At 44.2% G+C, this 20,772-nt stretch overlaps 1 protein-coding gene and 1 non-coding gene across 2 annotated transcripts in view; both read right to left on the bottom strand.

Annotated features, from left to right (window-relative positions):
- The window catches only part of PDLIM1 (PDZ and LIM domain 1), a 60,265-nt gene extending 43,277 nt beyond the window's left edge, over positions 1 to 16,988 (bottom strand). Inside the window, exon 1 of the mRNA XM_032245488.1 lies at positions 16,493 to 16,988. Coding sequence (XP_032101379.1) covers positions 16,493 to 16,588 — 96 coding nt within the window. The 5' untranslated portion in view covers positions 16,589 to 16,988. The remainder of the gene's footprint in view (positions 1 to 16,492) is intronic.
- On the bottom strand, positions 2,933 to 3,039 carry LOC116528464. Its single transcript, XR_004259040.1, has one exon. It is a non-coding gene; the product is annotated as a U6 spliceosomal RNA (small nuclear RNA).
- Positions 16,989 to 20,772: the final 3,784 nt, after the last annotated feature.

The raw sequence follows: 20,772 nt of genomic DNA, 5'->3' as shown, positions 1-20,772 counted from the left end.
AATCAGCTGTATCTGGGCAATGGGCAAGAACCCATTAGGCAGTTACAATATCCTCAGGACTCAATAACTGGAACACAGTAGGTGCTCAATAAATATCTATATAATAAATGATTGGCTCTAAAACACCTAATGTTGTTAAAAATGTAATCAGGCTGCTTCATTGTATCCTTTAAAATGTATTATTTCAAAAACATTAAAAATATTTTTATTTCAAAGATCAAATAATCATTTCCCTCTACATTGCTGTCCTGAAGCATGACCACTGACAAAACTAAAATAATGAGATTGGAACTGGAGAGGTTGAGAAGATGAAAAAGAAGTTTCCTTTCACTTTTTTACACTGAACTGCTGAGAAGTCCAGAATCTCCAGCATTTGGTTCTACCCGCTTTGTGGAAGACACATTTCTGCTAAGTATATCCCAACAGGTCCAGGACAAGCCAGAACCAGTCTTAGGAGCCCCAGGCCTGAGTAATTGAGGTCTGGTCATCCTATCTTTCAGTCTAATTTCTTTCTTTCTTTCTTTTTTTTTTTAAGCCAAACAGGTAAGAAGCCAAAGGAAATCTCAGAAAGTCACAAGACAACATCAGATAGGACTTGAAAGAAATTACACGTACAGATTAAGTTCACATTCTTTTATGAACTATCTTTTTTGTGGAAAAAAATTGATTTAAACAAATTATTGGATTTGCCTTTTCCAAAGCCCTTTCATATACAATCTCCTATTTGAGATAATATGATTACCTCACCACCCACATATTAAACTTTACAGATGAGGAAATTGATATTCAGAGAAATTGTGAGTGAAAATTCCATTCCTTTTTGCTTGAGCACACTGCCACAGCAGAGGCTCCAAACTCAACTGTCGAAGCCAAAAAAAAAATCCAGGAGACTCATCTGCAGTGGCCTTCTACATAGGACCTTGAGTGTCACAAACTCCTGCTGCTGGCTGAGTGCCTCCCCACCACAGGATAGTCACTCCCCCGCCCTGTACTGATCTGGGGCCCAGTAACCCCACCCCTTATAAAATATGCAAATGATAACACAGAAGTCACAAGGGCTACTGGAGAGAAGGCCTGTGCCTCCAACACTGGGTAGCTCCTGTCTTGAATGGTGGACTCCAATCCTTGCCACATGCTATTTGTCACAGTCATTATCATGACGACCACTATCAGTTAATGAGCATTCATGTACCAAGCATGACAAAGTTTTTAGCAAGGGTTAACTCACCAATATTCACATGATGCCATCAGATAGGCAATGTTACCTGCATCATTACAGATGATGAAATGGAGGAACAGGAGTTAAGCAGTTTGCCTGAGGTTGCACAGCTGGTGAGTGGCAGGCCACCAACTAGGCCATACTATCTGTTTTCATTTCCTCCTGACCATCAAGTTCCATCAGAACCAGCTTATAATGGAGTCAGCTTCAATTTCTTAAAAATGAAAAATTCTGGGCCAGGCATGGTGGCTCACACCTATAATCCCGGCATTGCGGGAGACCAACATAAGTGGCTCGCCTTGAGCTCTGGAGTTTGAGACTAGCCTGGGCAACATGGTGAAACCCTGTTGCTACAAAATACAAAAAAAAAAAAAGTGTGCCAGATGTAGTGTACATGCCTGTAATGCCAGTTACTCAGGAGGTTGAGATGGGAGGATGGCTTGTGCCCAGGAGGTGGAGGCTGCAGTGAGCTGAGATCGTGCCACTGAACTCCAGCCTGGGTGACAGGGTAAGACCTTGTCTCAGAAAAAGAAAAAAAATTATATACTCATCCCCATTAGTTCAATGAACATCCCATTGCCAGGCTTCTCCAGAGACCGTACAACTAGATCACACAATTCTTGTTGCATAAGAATAAATGGAGACAGGTACAGTGGCTCATGCCTATAATCCCAGCACTTTGGGAGGCCAAGGCAGGCAGATCACATGAGCTCAGGAGTTCGAGACCAGCCTGGCCAACATGGTGAAACTCTGTCTCTACTAAAAATACAAAAATTAGCCAGCTGTGGTGATGCATGCTGCCTGTAATCCCAATTACTCGGGGGACTGAGATAGGAGAATTATTGAACCCTGGAGGTGGAGGTTTCAGTGAGCTGAGATTGCACCACTGCACTCCAGCCTAGGCAACAGAGTAAAACAGTCTCAAAAAAAAAAAAAAAAAAATATATATATATATATATAGTAAATGGGTTTAGGCATAACAATTTCCACTAGTGAACAATCTATCATTTTCTTCACAATTCATTCTTGTGTCTCTCACTCTTTGTCCCCACCAGCACCCCCAGGCAGACACTGCTTGTTTAGAGGCCAACCTGTTCTCTACTCCAAGTTCATAATGCATCTTTAAGACCTGTCCACTGCTGCCAGCCCTGAGCACATAAGAAGGTTTTTGAAGTTTAATTGCATTTCTAACTGGTATAAATAAAGTAGGATGATGATGTAGCTCTGCCACTTTTTTCAACTTACATTTAAATAACTACATACCTACTATACAGAACTGGATGCATACCCATCAGCCATGACAAACAAAAAGATAGCCCTCCTTGGCTGGGTGCAGTGTTCACGCCTGTAATCCCAGCACTTTGGGAGGCTGAGGTGGGTGGATCACCTGAGGTCAGGAGTACGAGACCAGCCTGACCAACATGGAGAAACTGTCTCTACTAAAAATACAAAAATTAGCCAGGCGTGGTAGCACATGCCTGAAATCCCAGCTACTCGGAATGCTGGGACAGGAGAATCACTTGAACCCAGGAGGTGGAGGTTGTAGTGAGCTGAGATTGTGCCATTGCACTCAAGCCTGGGCAACAAGAGTGAAACTCCATCTAAAAAAAAAAAAAAAAAGATAATCCTCCTCCTCCGTGATAATAGCATGTTTCTACTTCATCCCCCTCCTGTTCCCTCCTTCTCTCTTTTTTTTTTTTTTTTTTTTTTTTTTTACATATGGAACACTTCACGAATTTGCGTGTCATCCTTGCGCAGGAGCCATGCTAATCTTCTCTGTATCCTTCCAATATTAGTATATGTGCTGCCAAAGTGAGCATCCCTCCTTCTCTCTCTGTTCATTCACTTATCAGACATCCTTACGTACATTCTGAAAGACATTGTAACTTGTTCATTAATATGTGGTTTCTGGAGTCAGATGGCCAGGGATCAAGGCCTGCTTGACTTGTAAGCTAAGTGTCCTTGGGCAGGATATTTTACCTCTGTATAAACAAGGATTCAACAAGGATGAAAAGAACAGCTTTGACATCAGGCTATTGTGAGGATTACGTGAGGTGACTCAGGCAGGGTCCCCACTGTCAGGGCTCTAGAAATGTGAGCTATTATTTGTAGATTCCAGGAACCACACAAGGAACCAGAATGCAGCTGCGAAAAGGGTGGTGCCTGCCATCAAGGAGCTCAAATCTCCTGGGGGACAAGGCGATAGGAGCCTAAAGGTGGAATCACAGAACACTCCCTGGAGGAGGTGCTGCTTAAATCTGTGCAAAGCCACAACAGAAAAAAAGCAAGAGGAAAGAGCATGCCAGGTTACAAGAACATCATGTGGACTGGTATGGATGAAATTTAGCAAGTGAAGGGAGAGGAAGAGGATGAGGCTGAAGATGTAAACACAGACTAGGAGACCAACAAAGAAATTTAAACATAGCATCTGACATTGACTGCCCAGTTAACTGCCAAGAAACAACCACTGAGCCTTAGCTCTGCTGAGATTAAGGTGACTGTATTTGACAGATACTCTCTAATAGCTGCTCAAAGAAGCAAACCCATTCAAGAGGTCACCCGTTCAGCCACTAGGCCAGCCATTCTGTGGCTAGCTTTCCCTAGTAGATCTTTCAGAAGGCAGTCCTACTTAAAATTGCATGTTCTACTGACAGCTAGATGGGATTCCTTTAACTCCCTGGCTCAAGATTGAAAGCTAGAGGCCCGTGAAATAGACTCAGCCCACAATCTTGTTTTTTCCTTACATTTAAATTACATGCCATTATTTATATATCAGCAAATTTCACTCAAACCCCTAGATTCTCAGCTTCTTTTGAAAAATCAGAAAATAGGGCAATTCTGGGCCTAGATTCCCATATGGCAACAATCAGCATCAAATGAGGAGCCTCTGATCCTCTAGATGACACACATGCTCTCCATTTAGCCACAGGTTCTACCATGCTCTACTGCCCTGGCCACAGAAACCCAGTACCTGTTACTACCATTTATCATCATTCTTGCAGTTATTAATTTTCAGCCTACCTCAACCCCTAGTCAAAACTCATTTATTATGGTATATAAGTTTCTAGCTATTTTTTTCCCATTCTAATATACACATATAATTAAACTTTATACCACCATGTAACTACCTTCTTGACTCTTCTAATACAGCATGGGGAAAAAATAATTGAGCAGAGCTTGCTGGGCGAGGCAATTCAAACCCCAACTCTAATGCTTTTCCTCTCTACTGCCTTAAAGAGTGTCAGTTTTTAAGGGAAATCATTTTGGAGGTCTGGTCCATCATCATTTGTTGAGTCAACCAACACACTGAGCTCTGTATGCGACACGCTGGGCTGAGTCAGAGTTTACTGTGATTATTCAGAGGAGCAAAACGTTGTCCTTGTTCTAGGGAATATAATTTGCCTTCTGTAAAATTACTAAAGCAGAAATGAAAGCACCAAGAAAATGTAATTGTCAAACAAGACAAGCAAATTTCTTACGTAATTCTCACAAGCAAAGAAACAGTTTTGGTGGGCAAAGAAAGAAAACATAGCAGACATCCCATTCAGAGCCCACTGGGACTCAGAGATGAGGAAAAATACTCTTTACCAGGCAACTTCCTGCTGCAAACAGGCCGTATACTTCAATTCTAGGCAACATAAACCCAATGCCAGCTTCTTAAAAGTTTCATTTTTTAAAATGTTCTTTTACATATATAACATATACAGAATTTAACAAAAATGAGTAAGTGTAAACATATTAGTCCTTTTTAGTAAATTTTCTTTTTAAAAAAGCAAATTTTAGCCCAGGTACGGAGCTCACACCTGTAACCCCAGCTCTTTGGGAGACAAAGGTGGGTGGATCACTAGAGGTCAGGAGTTCGAGACCAGCCTGGCCAACATGTCAAAACCCCATCCCTACTAAAAATACAAAATATTTAGTGGGGCATGGTGGCAAGTGCCTATAATCCCAGCTATTCAGGCGGCTGAGGGAGGAGAATCACTTGAACCCAGGAGGCAGAGGCTGCAGCGAGCCAAGATCACACCACTGCACTCCAGCCTGGGTGATAGAGCGAGACTCCATCTCAAAAAAAAAAGTTGTTTTTTTTTTAACTCTTACGTTGCTCCTAGCCCCTTCATACAAATGAGTTTGTGACCACTGGCTCAGTTTAAAAGTTATGGAAAGCACAATTATATGTAGAAATACTTTATGACTAGGATTACCAAATGTCCTAATTTGTCCAAAACAATGACTTATTTTCCCAGCTTAATTATCAAGAGCACCCAATTTCATTCTCAGAAGTACTCCAGCCTGGATAATAATACTGTTGCCTTTTTGACAGATGTGGGGGTTTTAACCAAATATTTGTCAATGGTTTAAATGGTTCTAATGCAGAGGTTTTTGTTTTCTTTTGTTTTATTTCTTTTTCTTGAGGGAAGAACTGTCTCTATTCAGAAGGTTTATTTGCGGACAGGACTACAGGTCAATTTCCTGAATTTTCATGGAACATTAACTTTCCTCCTTGGAGTTGGCACCTAAACCTCAGGCCAGAAATCAACCCCACTCACCAATACTCAGGCAACTGTGATATTTGCAAGGGTGAAGCAATGGTTTTGAAACAAGTTGGTCATCAGATCCCACGGGGACAGGGATTAAAAATACAGGTAGAGGCCAGGTGCAGTGGCTCATGCCTGTAATCCCAGCACTTTGGGAGGCTGAGTTGGGCGGATCACCTGAGGTCAGGAGTTCGACACCAGCCTGACCAGCATGGAGAAACCCCATCTTTACTAAAAATACGAAATTAGCAGGACATTGTGGCACATGCCTGTAATCCCAGCTACTTGGGAGGCTGAGGCAGGAGAATCACTTGAGCCTGGGAGGCAGAGGTTGTGGTGAGCCAAGATGGTGCCATAGTACTCCAGCATGGGCAACAAGAGCGAAACTTCGTCTTAAAAAAAAAAATAACTAGAGCTCCATACCCCATCTCAGATCCACCAAAGACAGACTATACAGTGAGACCCAATAAGCCATACCTTTTTAATGCTTCCCAGAAAATGTTAATGCTCAGCAGGTTTGGAAACACCAAGAGAGATGATAACTGTCTTTTCCCCTTTTCTCTCCCTGAATGCAGTTAAAGTCACCAGGTAGACAAAAAGCAATTAGACCCTAAAATCTCAGCTCCTCTAGAAACACCTTCAAGGGCAGAACTTATACTCCTTTAAAATACATAGAAAGTCCTTGAAAGGAATATCCATTAGAACAGTATTTCTCTATCTCTTACCAAAACAGACTTAAAAAAAAAAAAATAGGCCAGGCAGGGATGGCTCATGTCTGTAATCCTAGCACTTTGGGAGGCCACAGCAGGAGGATTGCTTAAGCCCAGGAGCTTAAACTAGCCTGGGTGACACAATCAAACCTGTCTCTACAATAAATTAAAAATTAGCCAGGCATGCAGTCCCAGCTACTCGGGGAGGCTGAGGTGGAAGGATTGCTTGAGCTGGGAGGAGGTCGAGGTTGCAGTTAGCTATGACAGCACCACTACGCTCCAGCTTGAGCATCAGAACAGGATGCTGTCTCGAACAAAAACAAACAAACAAACAAATACAACCCCTATAATGTTGGTTCACACTCCTGAAAATGCTATGCAAATGGAGCATTGCGTACGTAATTTTGTTGCTGTTTTTTTAAAATAGAGATGGGGTCTCGCTGTGTTGGCCAGGGTGGTGTTGAGCTCCTGGCCTCAAGCAATCCTCACACCTCGGCCTTCCCAAGTGCTGGTTTCACAGGCATGAGCCACTGTGTCTATCCAGTAGAAGTATAATAATTCCAAACAAGATATCTAAACAACCTGTGGTTCCTATTTTCCCGTGGCCAGAAAACTCACAGCTAAATGTAGTGTGCAATTACAGAACCAGCTGATTTAAAGTTCCTGGCACATCTCTCCTCTTTCCTCTTCTATGTTCCACTTTTTTCTTAGCTCTTATGTGTGTTCTGGTGTTTTAAATATGGTAAATATGTTTTGGTGTCGTCAGTCGCCTTAAATCAATCCTACAAGTAAGTGAAAGAGACAGCCTAAATAATGACAGTTACAATTCAGCATTATATACATCTGGGATAAAGAAATGTGAGATTCAAGTTCAATCTCAATGCTATGTGACTTTAAGCGTAATCTCCGCTGATTTAATAGCTGTGTCAAGGTATTTGGGTACAAATTTAACGGATTCTAAACTGGGAATAAAGCAGAACCCAGTCCTGCAAAGAGGCCATTTAGATGTGGAATTTGAACTCTCTTTAGCCAGAATCTTCTGACTCAGTTTGTTTGTGGGCGGAGGTTATGACACAGACCTCACAGCTGCACTATAGCTGCAGAAGCTCTATGTGCTTATACAGGGTGACCTGAAAACACAAAACTGTTTCAAAATGTTCTTGGTTAGTCTATAACCATTGACTCAGGGAAATAAGGCAATAAAATAGGATAGGTGCTTGTAGATAAATTGCGCCTTAATCCATCACACTGCGTGGTGCAAAAAGAAGTTATTAGTGCTAAGGGGTGACAGTTCAAAGAGACCTGCTATTCTCTCAGGGTGAAAGATCGACCACCATTTCTCAGATAAGAATATAATAAAGCAGGTAGCAAAATAGAATACCCTGACTAATTTCTTAAGAAGTCATCAGGGCCGAGCATGGTGGCTCATGTCTATAATCCCAGCACTTTGGTAGGCTGAGATGGCTGGATCACTTGAGGGGAGCTCGAGACCAGCCTATTCACCAAAATGGTGAAACCTCATCTCTACTAAAAATACAAAAATTAGCTGGAAGTGATGGCACATGCTTGTAATCCCAGCTGTTTTGGAGGCTGAGGTGGGAGGATCACTTGAACCCAGGAGGTGGAGGTTGCAATGAGCCAAGATCATGCCACTGTACTCCAGCCCAGATGACAGAGTAAGACTCCCGTCAAGAAGTCAAGTTCCTCAAAAGTTTTCAAACAAGCTCCTATGAACCCTACATGCTTTTAAATAGCTCCAACAGTTACCACCCATAACCCAAAGCCTAAACACTCATTAAACCTTGAGTGACTTACTCTCTTTGACTCTGCATCTTCATTTAGCAAATGAAATTTATAATGCATCAACCTCATTAGGTTGTTGGAAGGATTAAATGACATTGCATTTGTAAAGAGTTCAGAACAATGCCTTAATAAACACTCAATATATAGTAGCTACCATTAATATGTGTTTAATAGTACCACTAGGCTCTCTCTATATATCACCTGAATCCTCACCACAACCTTTGAAGACAAGCACTATTATTCCCACATTGCAAATGAAGACACTGAATTTTCAGGAGTTAACCTGTTCAAGAACATACGAGCTAATAAATGGACAAGATAAGGTTTGAACCAGATCTAGCAGTTATCAAAATGTATTTTTCCCTTGACATTAAGATGTCTTTAATTCTTGATTTGTTAAAGTAAAGATAAGGCAAAAAGCACAAAGCAATGAAGTCCAAATAGTTCACTGCGATATAGTAAGTTGGGTTTAGAAATGCCACATGTATGGAAAAAAGTCTAGAAAGGTTTACAGCCAGCTGTTCACTGTGTTTACCTCTGTAACGTAAGACTGGGGGAGCCTTTTACCTTATACTTTCTGTAGGCTTATATTGTCTGATCTTTTAAACAATTATGTGGGCTTCTATGTAACCTTTATTGTAGCATGACATGCACACAGTACAAATAGTAACTATCCAGCTGATTGAATTCTCACATACAGGGCACACCCAAGGAAACAGCATGAGATAAGGAAACAGAACATTACCTGAACTGCTAAACTTTCTCCCTTGTGCCCGTTTTCCAACACTGACCTCCTGGCAAAGGTCTGGCACAATCCTAACTACTAACGCTGTAGATTAATTCTGTCTAATTTGATGTAACTGGAATCACACAGTATTTGCTCTTTACTCTTAGGTATGGTCTTTTTCTCTCAATGTGTGTATGTGTGTTTCTGCTCCGTGTCACTGTGCATAGTTGTAACTTCTTTACTCTGGCTGTGATGTTTTATATCATATAACTAGTTATCTATTCTATTGCTGTTAGCCATGTGAACCAATTCAAATCTGGGGCTATCATGAATAGTGTTGCTTGGAAAAATCTCAAACTTGTGCTTTAGCACTCATGTGGACCCAATTTCTATTGAGTATTTAACTAGGAGAACTGTTGGGTTATATGGTATGGGTATGTTCAGCTTCAGAAGCATGAGCATTTTTTATATTTTTTTAAAGAAATGGCTGCAAACCATTTGCTGCATCAACCAAATTTAATCTATCTGTATGCATTTTCTTTTTTTTTTTCTTTTTTTTTTTTTTTTGAGACAGAGTCTTGCTCTGTCACCCAGGCTGGAGTGCAGTGGCGCAATCTTGGCTCACTGCAACCTCTGCCTCCGGGGGTTCAAGTGATTGGCTCACTGGCCACTGTATGCATTTTCAACATCTTTATCTAAACTATATCCTATCTATGTTCTTATTGTCTTACTTTATTGAATGGTCATGTCTATAAAAATTAGTCCCTGAGTCTTCAGTCAGGATTCTGGCTCCTACAAAACCACTGTGTTCTTCAGAAAATCATTTTTAATATTTATGGCATTTACCAAGGAGACAGTGTACTACATATGGGCAAAGCACAGAACTCAGCTACGGATGAGCAGCCCAATTTACCCATGGTGAGAGCAGCCCAATTTACCCATGATGAGACTAACAACAGTATCAGCAATCAGACAGGGTGCTAGCATTCATACTGGAATTACATTTTTGGTCTTAGGTTTCATGGGTATATTGGGTTTTGGAATTAGCTTGGCTACCACAAGATGGAACTATTCACTGCCTGGTCATCTTCATCTACCACAAGAACCATTCCCAAATCCCCTCCTACCCCTGCAAGCAGGTCTTTCTCTATCCAATCCTTCCACTCCTCTGCTCTTCTGTTCTTCACTGTCCACGTGGGCATGAAACCTCATAGCTGGACTGTAAATTCTCCCAGTGGGGCCATGACTTCCAGTTTATTGTTGTTGTTGTTGTTGTTGTTGCTGTTTTTGAGATGGAGTCTCGCTCTGTAGCCCAGGCTGGAGTGCAGCGGCCCGATCAACTTCCGCCTCCCAGTCCCAGTTCAAGCAATTCTCCTACCTCAGCCTCCCAAGTAGCTGGGATTACAGGCACAAGCCACCATGCCCAGCTAATTTTTGTATTTTTTAGTAGAGACGGGGTTTCACCATGTTGGCCAGTCTGGTCTTGAACTCCTGACCTCATGGTCCACCCGCCTCGTCTTCCCAAAGTGCTGGGATTACAGGCATGAGCCACCACGCCCAGCCAAACTTCCAGTTTTTCAGGAGGGACAAAGAAGGGAGATGCTGCTTTCTGAGGTACTCTGAGCTGAGGCCACCTGGCAACTGGAGATTCACCCCAGCCAACCTCAGGGGCATGAGAGACTCCAGGGGGTACAGCCCAGAAATGTCTTATCCATCATGTTGAAGCCTGCACCATGCTTAGCACTTTTCAGAAATGTGTGCTGGGTAACACAGTTAGAAATGAAACATTGACAGTTATGGCTTATTAGGAGGCAGAATATAGTGGATAAAGCTGGCCTGGGAGTGAGTCTGCCTGGCTTCACTTTCCAGCTCTGCAATTGTCTGACTTTGTGTCCTGTGTCCCTCTGTAATGGGTTATGGGGAATACAGAAGAAGATAATGTAAGTGCATGCTTAGCACAGAGCAGGCACTCAAAAAATGTTAGCTGCAATTAAAATATTACTATGGCATAAAGATTAAAACTACAGGCTTGGAAGCCAGACTGCCCAGCCAAACTCCAGCTCTACCACTCACTGCTATATGATGCAGGCAATGTACTTAATGTTTCCATGCCTCAGTTCCCTCATCTGTAAAATGGGACTCTTAATCCCACCTCACAAAATATGTGTGAAGATCACTGAATGTATAATGGTCTTAGAATGGTGCCTGGCATATTAAAAGTCCTATATATATTTTAACTATGGTTATTATTGCAAGCAGATCAAATAAATATTTCTCACACACATCTTTCAAATGTAAATGGATGCTGCTATGATCAACAAAACACAAATTCATCTGAAACATTCCTGAATTCATAGTGTTTTCTAAATCAACTTATGATTGAAGGTACAACAAATACTATGAGAGATTAGGACACTCTAACAATAAAAAAGTGGGCTCAGGCCAGGCGCGGTGGCTCACGCCTGTATTCTCAACACTTTGGGAGGCAGAGGCGGGCAAGTCGCTTGAGGCCAGGAGTTCGAGACCAGCTTGGCCAACATGGTGAAACCCCATTTCTACTAAAAATACAAAAATTAGCCAGGTGCAGTGACCCACACCTGTGATCCCAACTACTCAGGAGGCTGAGGCAAAAATCACTTGAACCTGGGAGATGGAGGTTGCAGTGAGCCGAGATCAGATCACTGCACTCTAACCTGGGCAACAGAAAAAAAAAAAAAAAAAAAAAAAAAAAAAAAAGTGGGCTCTCATATTCAAATGAAAACCCCTGGGTTTGCTTGCTTATTATTTTATTTTGTCTTTACCAGGAACTCAACCCAAGAGAAGACATATGATTTCCCCAGATCACCCACTGAGGTGCTCAGGACTACAGCTCAGCTTGAGTCCCTGTCCTGGACATTGTACCAGGTACCCAACTGAAGTCCTGGAAGCTTCTCCTAGGGTTTCCCCTGAGACCTATTGGAAGGGAGATAATCCTTTAAAAATTAGTTTTCTGACATAGCCACTTTTGCTCCAGTCTCTACCCTCTCCTTTACAAGGAAGTTTAGTGGTAAATCAGCCAATGAGAAATTATGTAAATTCAAACAAATTACTAATCTGTGAGCACCTGAGCTTTCCTATTTGCAAAAGGCAAAGAATGCTAGCTTTCCTCTCCTCTGTGGAGCAAGAGTAAGGCATGGCCTAAGAATGTGCCAGTCCTATCCTGGTCCCAGCACAGAGCAATTCCTTGGTGCTTTTCCCAGTCCTGGTCAGCCTAGAAGAATATGACCCCCGTGGTCAGATGACACTCTCCTCTCAGTCACCTGCCAGACTGTAATACCCTAAAGCCATTATTCCCTCTTGCCTCCTCAAACAAACCAGCAAGGTTGGCACCAGTAGTTTGGGAAGGGGAAAGTATCTGGTCAGAGGGTGATAACACAGTGTGGTAAATCTCAGGCCAGTGGGCTCAGGCATTCACTTACACGTCATTCTCTTTGATTTGTCCTCTTCCCCCTCTCTCCTTAGGTCAGCTGTGAGCAGCTGAAGTCGCCAATATTTCCCAGATGATCAATTTCACAGACTATGCAGCATGCAGCACAATGGACATTAAAACATAATGAGCCTTTTTGGATATTTCTTGCTTTTCATAATCTGACAGACAAACCCTTCTCTTTCAATCTTTAGGACGTGATATAAAATCTATTTGAATCCGGAAATACCACTCTTAAAAATCAGAAATGACCTCTGGCCACAGTATCCATTATTAAGCACTCCTTGGGATACTTGAGAAAAGAGCATAAGCATTCGCCACAAAACCACTCAGCTCATCGCAAAGGGTTCCCCAGGAATCAAGAGACAAATGAGCAGCTCCTCCAACTAAGGGCATCACTTGATCCCGGCCTCACCCTTTCCTGTCTTTTATCAGTTGCTAAGAGAAAAAAACAGTCAACATAAACTGAGTTGCAGCGTTGGCCTAGGTATAGATTCTCTGAAGGCTTTCCTTGAAAGCAACCAGAGGGAATCAGAAATTAACATCAAAAAAATTTTTTAATTAACAAAAAAACTCAAGGAAATGGACAAGTGTTGATTTGGAGCAGGAACTGACAGGAAAAAAATCTCAGAGAACAGTAGCAAATGTGTGGCTGGATCATCAGGGAATACAAGGCAAGAGCACTAAATGAGAACGTGTATAAAAGAAGAAAGCTAGCCCATGTCCACTTAAAGCTGGAAATCTGGATTTAAATTTTAAGTTGATGTTGATACTAGATGAAAACATTAAAGAGCTAAAGAAGCTGTTCACACACACACACACACACACACACACACACGTGTGTGTGTGTTCTGTATGAGTCTGTTCAGAAACAGGCAAAATTAAGCTATAGTATTTGGGATACTATGTAGGTGGTAAAACTATAAAGAAAAGCAAGGAAGGGATTACCATACATCAAGATAGGATTACATTTAGGAAACTTTTGGGTGCTGCAATATTCTATTTCTTGACTTGGGTGGTGATTATACAGGTGCTTGCTTTAAAATCATTTGCTATGCATTTGTGTTTATGAGATTTTTATTTCACAATTTAAAAAAATATGTTAAAAAACAAAAAATATTTCAAGTACAAAAGATTAGCATTATATTAAGAAGCTTTAGCAGTTTAGTAAAAAACAAGAGCCAATACCAGAATAATTCATGCAAGAGAAAGCAAACATGGTTATTTAAATAAAAGGCACTCCTCTCCCAGCCTAATTTTATGGTTTGCTTTGGTGGGGAGACCCAAAGTCTACATATACAAAACCATACTAGCAAACTGCCCAGGATGATATATAATGTAGCATACCTACCAATCAGAAAGTGTGTACAACTCTTTGTCAATGCTCACATTTCCTCACTATCACTATTTACAGAGCACTCTCACATACCTTAACTCACAGCCAAGGGCTGGTGCTATCACTGTAGAGGCTTTTTTTTAAAGTAGCCTCAGACAGTAGGAGGTTCACCCCAGGAACAGCTCAAGTAAGAAGCAGACACCAGACCAGCACCAGATCTCAAATGGCCACCCCAGCGTTCTTTTATGACAATGACTTTCCCATTCCCAAGAGGTGAACAGGCTCACAATTTTTTCATGTGTTAATAAGGAGCTGAAGAGAAACAAGTAAATTACCGTCAGCATGAAAATGTTACCTCTTCTGACTCACTTTCACTTTTCAATTAAAGCACCTGCCAAGGGCATTATAAAGATTAGCTTCTCTCAGTAGACCATGAACACCTTGAGAGTGGAGCTGTCCCCTCTCATTTCTGAGGTGTTTGAACAGTTTCTGGAATATGATACGTGCTCCTTAAACATGTGCACACACCATAAATAAATAATATAAATAATAAATGAATGAATGAATATATGAAAGTAAAAACCAATGAATTCAGAGTGTGGTGCTTTCCACCCCATAAGACTTTTAAAAGCAGCTAAAATGAAAGGCAGTAACTGCCCTTTTAACAGATTGCCAATACATCCACCACTACTTAAAAAAAGATTTCATGTCATATATAAATCTCAGAAGAGGAGAAGGCTGACAGGTTAATTATAGGGACAAATGGACGATGAGGTAAGCGAGTTGAAATGTGCAGAGGCAATGTCCTCCCTCGACAAGCATTTATTAACAAGCCTGCAAGGATTTACCCAGCCTGGCCAGGTACAGGTCTGCCCCAAGCTTGGGGGCCAGGGCCCAAATCTGGGGAAGGAACAGTTCTTAGCTTGAGGAATTCGGCTGGTGGCTGGAAAGGCAGTGTGTACCTTTGAGAATAATCAGAGGTCTTTGTGGGACAAGGCAAACAGGTGGAAGATAAGGCCCTAAAAATGGCCCACCTACTCTTTTGGGGGTGAGATAGTCAGAGAAGACCTTCTCACTGGGCCAGGCCAACGTGGAAGGAAGCATGGGTAGAAATGTGGTTGGCAGACAAGTCAAGAGGAATCCACCAATTCTTCTCCTGCACCTCCCACCAAACTCCTTCGGCTGCTGGAGGCAGGGGCTTGAGTCAAAAGGATCCATAAGGATTATTCCCCTTCTTCTCTACCCTCCCCCTAACCCCAGGTAAAAAGATGGATGTTGGCCAGCGGTGGTGGCTCAGGCCTGTAATCCCAGCACTGTGGGAAGCCAAGACTGGTGGATCATGAGGTCAGGAGTTCAAGACCAGCCTCACCAACATGGGGAAACCCCGTCTCTACCAAAAATGCAAAAATTAACTGGGCATCGTGGCATGCGCCTGTAATCCCAGCTACTCAGTTGGCTGAGGCAGGAGAATCGCTTGAACCCAGGTGGCAGAGGTTGCAGTGAGCCAAGATCGCGCCACTGCACTCCAGCCTGGGCAACAGGAGCGAGACTCTGTCTAAAAAAAAAAAAAAAAAAAGATGTTTAGAAGGCCTGGGAAACAAGCTGAAGGGCAGCTTCAGCAGGCAGATGGGCCCAAGAATGGAATGTGCCGCCTCCAAGCAAGGAGTGGCTAGAGGTGGGGAGAAAGGGGACTTTCTTTTCTCCCTTTCCTCATTCGAGGTATTTATTGAGTCTCTTCTTGGTGCCCAAGCACTGAATGTGAGTGATCATCTCTCAGTGGGACATCAACCTTGTGTTTGGCGAGATTAAATGGTCAAAACCGGGACCTCTGAACATTGAGTCTGGGTCTCCCTGGGGGTTTCACTTTGTTAGGGGGCAATGGTTCTGGTGGCCCCTGATTCAACGTGAGCCCTTCTAAATAGTCCAGGCCCCTCTGAGATTTCAAGCACCACCACCCCACCCCCAGGTGGAAACCCCACCCCAGTATCTACTGCTGCCCTGAGGAAAAGGGCTGGTGCGGGGAGGGGGAGGAGATAATCTGGGAATGCTAGGAAGAAGGAGGGCAAGGCCACGTTCCACAGAGGGGAGAATGACCAAGAGGGTTTACTTGAGTTAATTTGTTGTGTTTATCTCCAAAATCCAGCACATTTTCCAAAAGGCATTCGAGGGGCGAGCCTCGGCCGTGGATCAAGTCCAAAGAGGGGGAAACCAGTTTTTTCGGTTGTTTTTTTTTAGGTTACTCTCACTTACCCTCCACCCCAGTAAACTTCCCACCACCCCACCTCACTTTCCAGGTCTTTCCTGTGGCTTTCGGCTGCACTGCGATTTGGGAAGAAGGGAGAAGTGCCATCTCCCACCGCGCGGGATCTCCGGGGACCCTTGTCTCCTCGCCGGTTGAAAAAGCACTAACACCCCCCCCCCCCGCCGCGCTTCCGGGGCCAAGGAACTAAAACTGCCCTCTCTTTTCTGGCGGACACGGAGTGTGCCCGCGCCTGGCGGGCCAGCCTGGGAGCGCAGCCTCCGCGAAGGAGCGGCGGGGCCCGGGCGCGGAGAGCGTTCAGCGCTCAGCTCACAGCTCACCTGGACGCGCCCAGCAGCAGTCCCGACTCCGTCCCGGACCGCGCGCGCGGGGCGCGGGTCTCCCCACGTCCCCTCTCAGAGCGCCCCACTTCCACGCGCGTCCCAGCTGCTCTTACCCGGGAAACGGCGAGAGGCTGCTCGAAGTCCTTGCCGCCCACGAGGCGGAAGCCCCACGGCCCCGGGCCCTTGAGGACGATCTGCTGGGTGGTCATGGCGCGGCTGTGGCGGGCGACGACTTGCTGGGACAGACGGGCAGGATGCGGCACGGAGTGCAGGGCTCCCCCGGCAGCTGTCGGAGAAAGAGCTGGGCGGCGCGGGTCCGGGTAGCCTGGGGCCGGCGGGGGCAGGGCAACCGCGAGGGCCAGGGCGAGGGCGGCTCCGCCCAGGCCGCGTCGCCGCCAGCCGCCCCGCCTGTCCTCCCGCCCGCAGCCGCTCCCCGCCCCGCGCGCCGGCCTAGGGGCCCCGGCCCGGAGTCCCGCCGAGAGAGCCCGAGTCAGATGCGGGGCCGGGGCTCTCTGCAGCTCTGCCCAGGACCCCACACCTTCTCCCTCCCTCCTGCTCGCAAGGCCGCACCGCGGCTCTTGGCCAGGGCAGGTGCTAGGTGAGAGGGAAGCAGGTACCAACAGCGAAACAAACTCTCGCCTGGTGCTTTGTAAAACGAGAATTTTTTTAAGTTCTGTGCCAAGTCGGCCCTCTGAGGTCAGCTCCGACTTCCCATTTGCTTTTTGTAAACGGTAATGATGTTTAAAAGGTGCTTTCGAATGATCTCATTTGATGCTGAGGCAATCGAGGCGTTTAGTCCCATTTTACAGGTGAAGTAACTGAGTCTGCCTGATGCGAGAAGACTTGCCTGAGGCTACACCCCTCGTCAGCATCTGGACCACTGCCTGGGCCCTGTGCTACAGAACCCCATCCTGGAACTTTCATAATGCTGATGAGACCATCGCACAGGTTATCACTGAACTTCAAGACCTTCCTAGAAATCTTTCCCCCAGACTGGAGTTCGCTGTAGGTTCTGACTTCAACAATTCAAACCTCAAGTTTGGGGCGGTCCAACGACTACGTGCAAGAAAAGACCTGAGTCCGAACACCTGGATTCTCAGCCTGCCACCAGCTTTCTAGCCAGGCTCCCTGACGCTCTCCCGGTGGAGTGCATTCTCCACACCGGACCAGACCGCATCTCATGCTGCCCTTGGCATCCCCACCTCACTACAGGTAAAAATCCAGATCCTTACAATGCCTACAGGGTAGAATGGCCCCAACTCCTTCTCTGACCCCAACTCCTCCTGCCCTTTCCCCACCTGCCCCCAACTCTGCCAGGCTATCCTCCTTGCTCCTGACTCAGGGCCTTGCCTCAGGGCTCTGTCTGCAATGCTCTTCTCCCAGACATCCCCACCACTCTCAGTGTTCATGTGTCATTTTCTAGGGCCTGGACACGCGAGTCATGCCTGCAGTCACGGCACTTTGGGAGGCTGAGGCAAGAAGATCAGTTGAGCCAAGGAATTCTAGATCAGCCCCAGCAACATGGCAAGATCCTGTCTCTACAAATAAAAATTAAAAATTAGCCGGGTTTGGTGGCTCACACCTGTGGTCCCAGCTACTTGGGAGACTGAGGTGGGAGGATGGCTTGAGCCCTAGAGGTCAAGGCTGCAGTGAGCTGTGGTCATACAAGTGTACTCCAGCTTGGGTGACAGCGTGAGACCCTATCTCAAAAAAAAAAAAAAAAAAAAAAGCAAAAAAAAAAGCAAATGTCATTTTCCAAGGCCATCTCTGAGCACCATTTGAGATATTCTCTTTAGAATGCTCTATTACCTTCCCCTGCCTAATTTTTTTTTCCTTTTTATCTATCACCATCTGACATGCTCTATATTTTGTGTACTTATTTGTTCCACCTCCACTTTTCAGCATTAATTCCATAAGGACAGGGGTTTTTATCTGTTTTGATCACTGCTGTGCCCTAGTACCTAGAACAGTACCTGCCACATAGTACTTAATGGATGTAACACATTGGCCATCCTCAGGACCACTTACCCTCTCTGGGCCCAGTTTCTTTGCAGTTTTCTTGGCACCCATTCATCCTGGCACCCAGGCCCCAGCACAGAGCTTGGCATAGAGCACATGCTCAATGAGTTTGTTCAGTGCACAGCTCTGCCTCCTTGTGATTCTGGCCTACTTACTGAGGAGCCCTACGCACAGATTTACACATAAAAAGATTATCTTGCTTGTTCAATTGTGTCACAGCACAAATGCCTATGTTCAGGAATCGTCTGTTTGCTTTTAGAAATTAAAGCAGAGTTACATTATTACACAGCCCTCTCAACTTCTTGCATCCTGATACTCTTTCCTAAACCTGAGAAAAAGGAATGGTGTTATAGCTAGTCACCAGTTACATGCTTTATGAACACCAAAAATGCATTATCTTTGTTCAAGATTCTGTTGATTAGAAAGCATTATAGTGTTTCAAGTCCCTGCAGAATTTGCAGGAATCACCAAATACTGAATCTGTCCTTAGATGTGTAACCATCCTGAATATTTTCTGTCCTCATAGGAGAAAAGGGATGAAAAGCCACAGCTTCTGTGCTTCTGAGGGCAGAGACTATCTTTCATTCATTCCAAGTGCCCTGCTAGCACGGACTCAATCATAGTAGGTGTCAATAAGTGTTTATTTCATATAATAGTCTATACAGACATAGTGTGCTAGTATGTTAGCAAAATATCTGTGAGATTTGAATCCTCAGTTGCTTTGTTGTTAAATGTTCTCAGTTGTAGTCTGGCTCCACATTGCAAGAGCTATAAAACAGTCAACCCTTTGACCCAGTCATCCACTTTCTGGGCAACAATTCCAAGGACATAATTTTTAAAAAGAAAAATGCTGTATGTATACAGATATTTATAGATGCATTATTTATAATGACAAAAAAACTGGAATCAACCAGTAACAGAAAAGTGGCTAAATACGGTATGGCTGTAGGAAGGAAGAGTATACAGCATGAAAATGATAACCATGAAGGCTATGAAGAGACAGGGAAATGTGTTTTCAACATATATAAAAAGAGTGGAACAAAATTATTTGTATCCTATGCTAAAAAAAATAATTATGAGGCCAAGGTGCATCGATCAACTGAGGACAGGAGTTTGAGACCAGCCTGACCAACATGGAGAAACCCTGTCTCTACTAAAAATACAAAATTAGCCAAGCATGGTGGCACATGCCTGTAATCCCAGCTACTCAGGAGGCTGAGGCAGAAGAATCGCTTGAACCTGCGATGCGGAGGCTGTGGTGAGCCAAGATAGTGTCACTGCACTCCAGCCTGGGCAACAAGAGCAAAACTACATCTCAAAAAATAAAATAAAAATAATAAAATCATATCTACCTATTGAAATTAATAGAAAGTAGGAAAACTACTGGCAGACAGAATGAGAACTTTTTTTAAATAATTGCCTGTAATAATGATGTAAATTTTTCAAAATAAACATCAAAATGGTCCCAGCTCCTTGGATGGAGACTAACTGCCAGTCTTTCTCAGGATAAAGACCTGATCCTTCATCTTTTTTTTTTTTTTTTTTTTTTTTTGAGATGGGTTCTCACTCTATTGCCCAGACTGGAGTGCAGTGGCATGATCTCTGCTTACTGCAACCTCTGCCTCCCAAGTCCCAGTGATTCTCCTGCCTCAGCCTTCCAAGTAGCTGGGATTACAGGCACCACGCCTGGCTAATTTTTGTATTTTTAGTAGAGACAGGGGTTTCACCATGTTGGCCAGGCTGGTCTAGAACTCCTGACCTCAAGTCAGGAGTTGGCCTCCTTAGCCAACTCACCTTGGCCTCCCAAAGCGCTGGGATTACAGGTGTGAGCCCCTGCACCCAGCCTCCATTTATCTTCTTTATCTCTTCTTCTCTTCCCCCAGCCAGCTAGCTCTGAACTGGGCACACAGAATATATACTCAGAAAATACCCAGAAACAGATTGACAGCCCTCACCCCAAAACATAAACCATCTGCTCTTACCTTAAACACCATTACTTATTTATTCATGCTTTCCAGTTCCCTCAGACCCTGGATTCCTGCCCAGTGCTAGTTGAATGGCCTTAAGCAACCTCTCTGAACTTCAGTTTGCCTTATTTGTGTTATTATAACATATTCCATGAAATTTTGTTGACCTAAACAGCCTCCATTCAACATCTGGGTATTCGCGGGCAGGAAGGGAGAATGAGGAGAAGTGGAAGCAAGGCGGGTGGAAAATGCAAGGGTGTGACAGTGGTCTCTCCAGCTCTCAGTCCAGTTTTACAATGTGAACTGGGTGGGAACTGGTTGCTGCCCTGGCTCCCCCAGCCTGACCTCTGCAGAGCTGGCAACCCCCACACCCAGGGTGCAATTGCCAGGACGCTTTAAAGCCACTG

The sequence above is a fragment of the Sapajus apella genome, unplaced genomic scaffold, assembly GCF_009761245.1.
Source record: "Sapajus apella isolate SASKATOON/1434 unplaced genomic scaffold, GSC_monkey_1.0 scaffold58, whole genome shotgun sequence".
Taxonomy (NCBI): domain Eukaryota; kingdom Metazoa; phylum Chordata; class Mammalia; order Primates; family Cebidae; genus Sapajus; species Sapajus apella.
The sequence above is the reverse complement of the archived record's forward strand: the minus strand, read 5'-3'. Positions and strand labels throughout refer to the sequence as shown.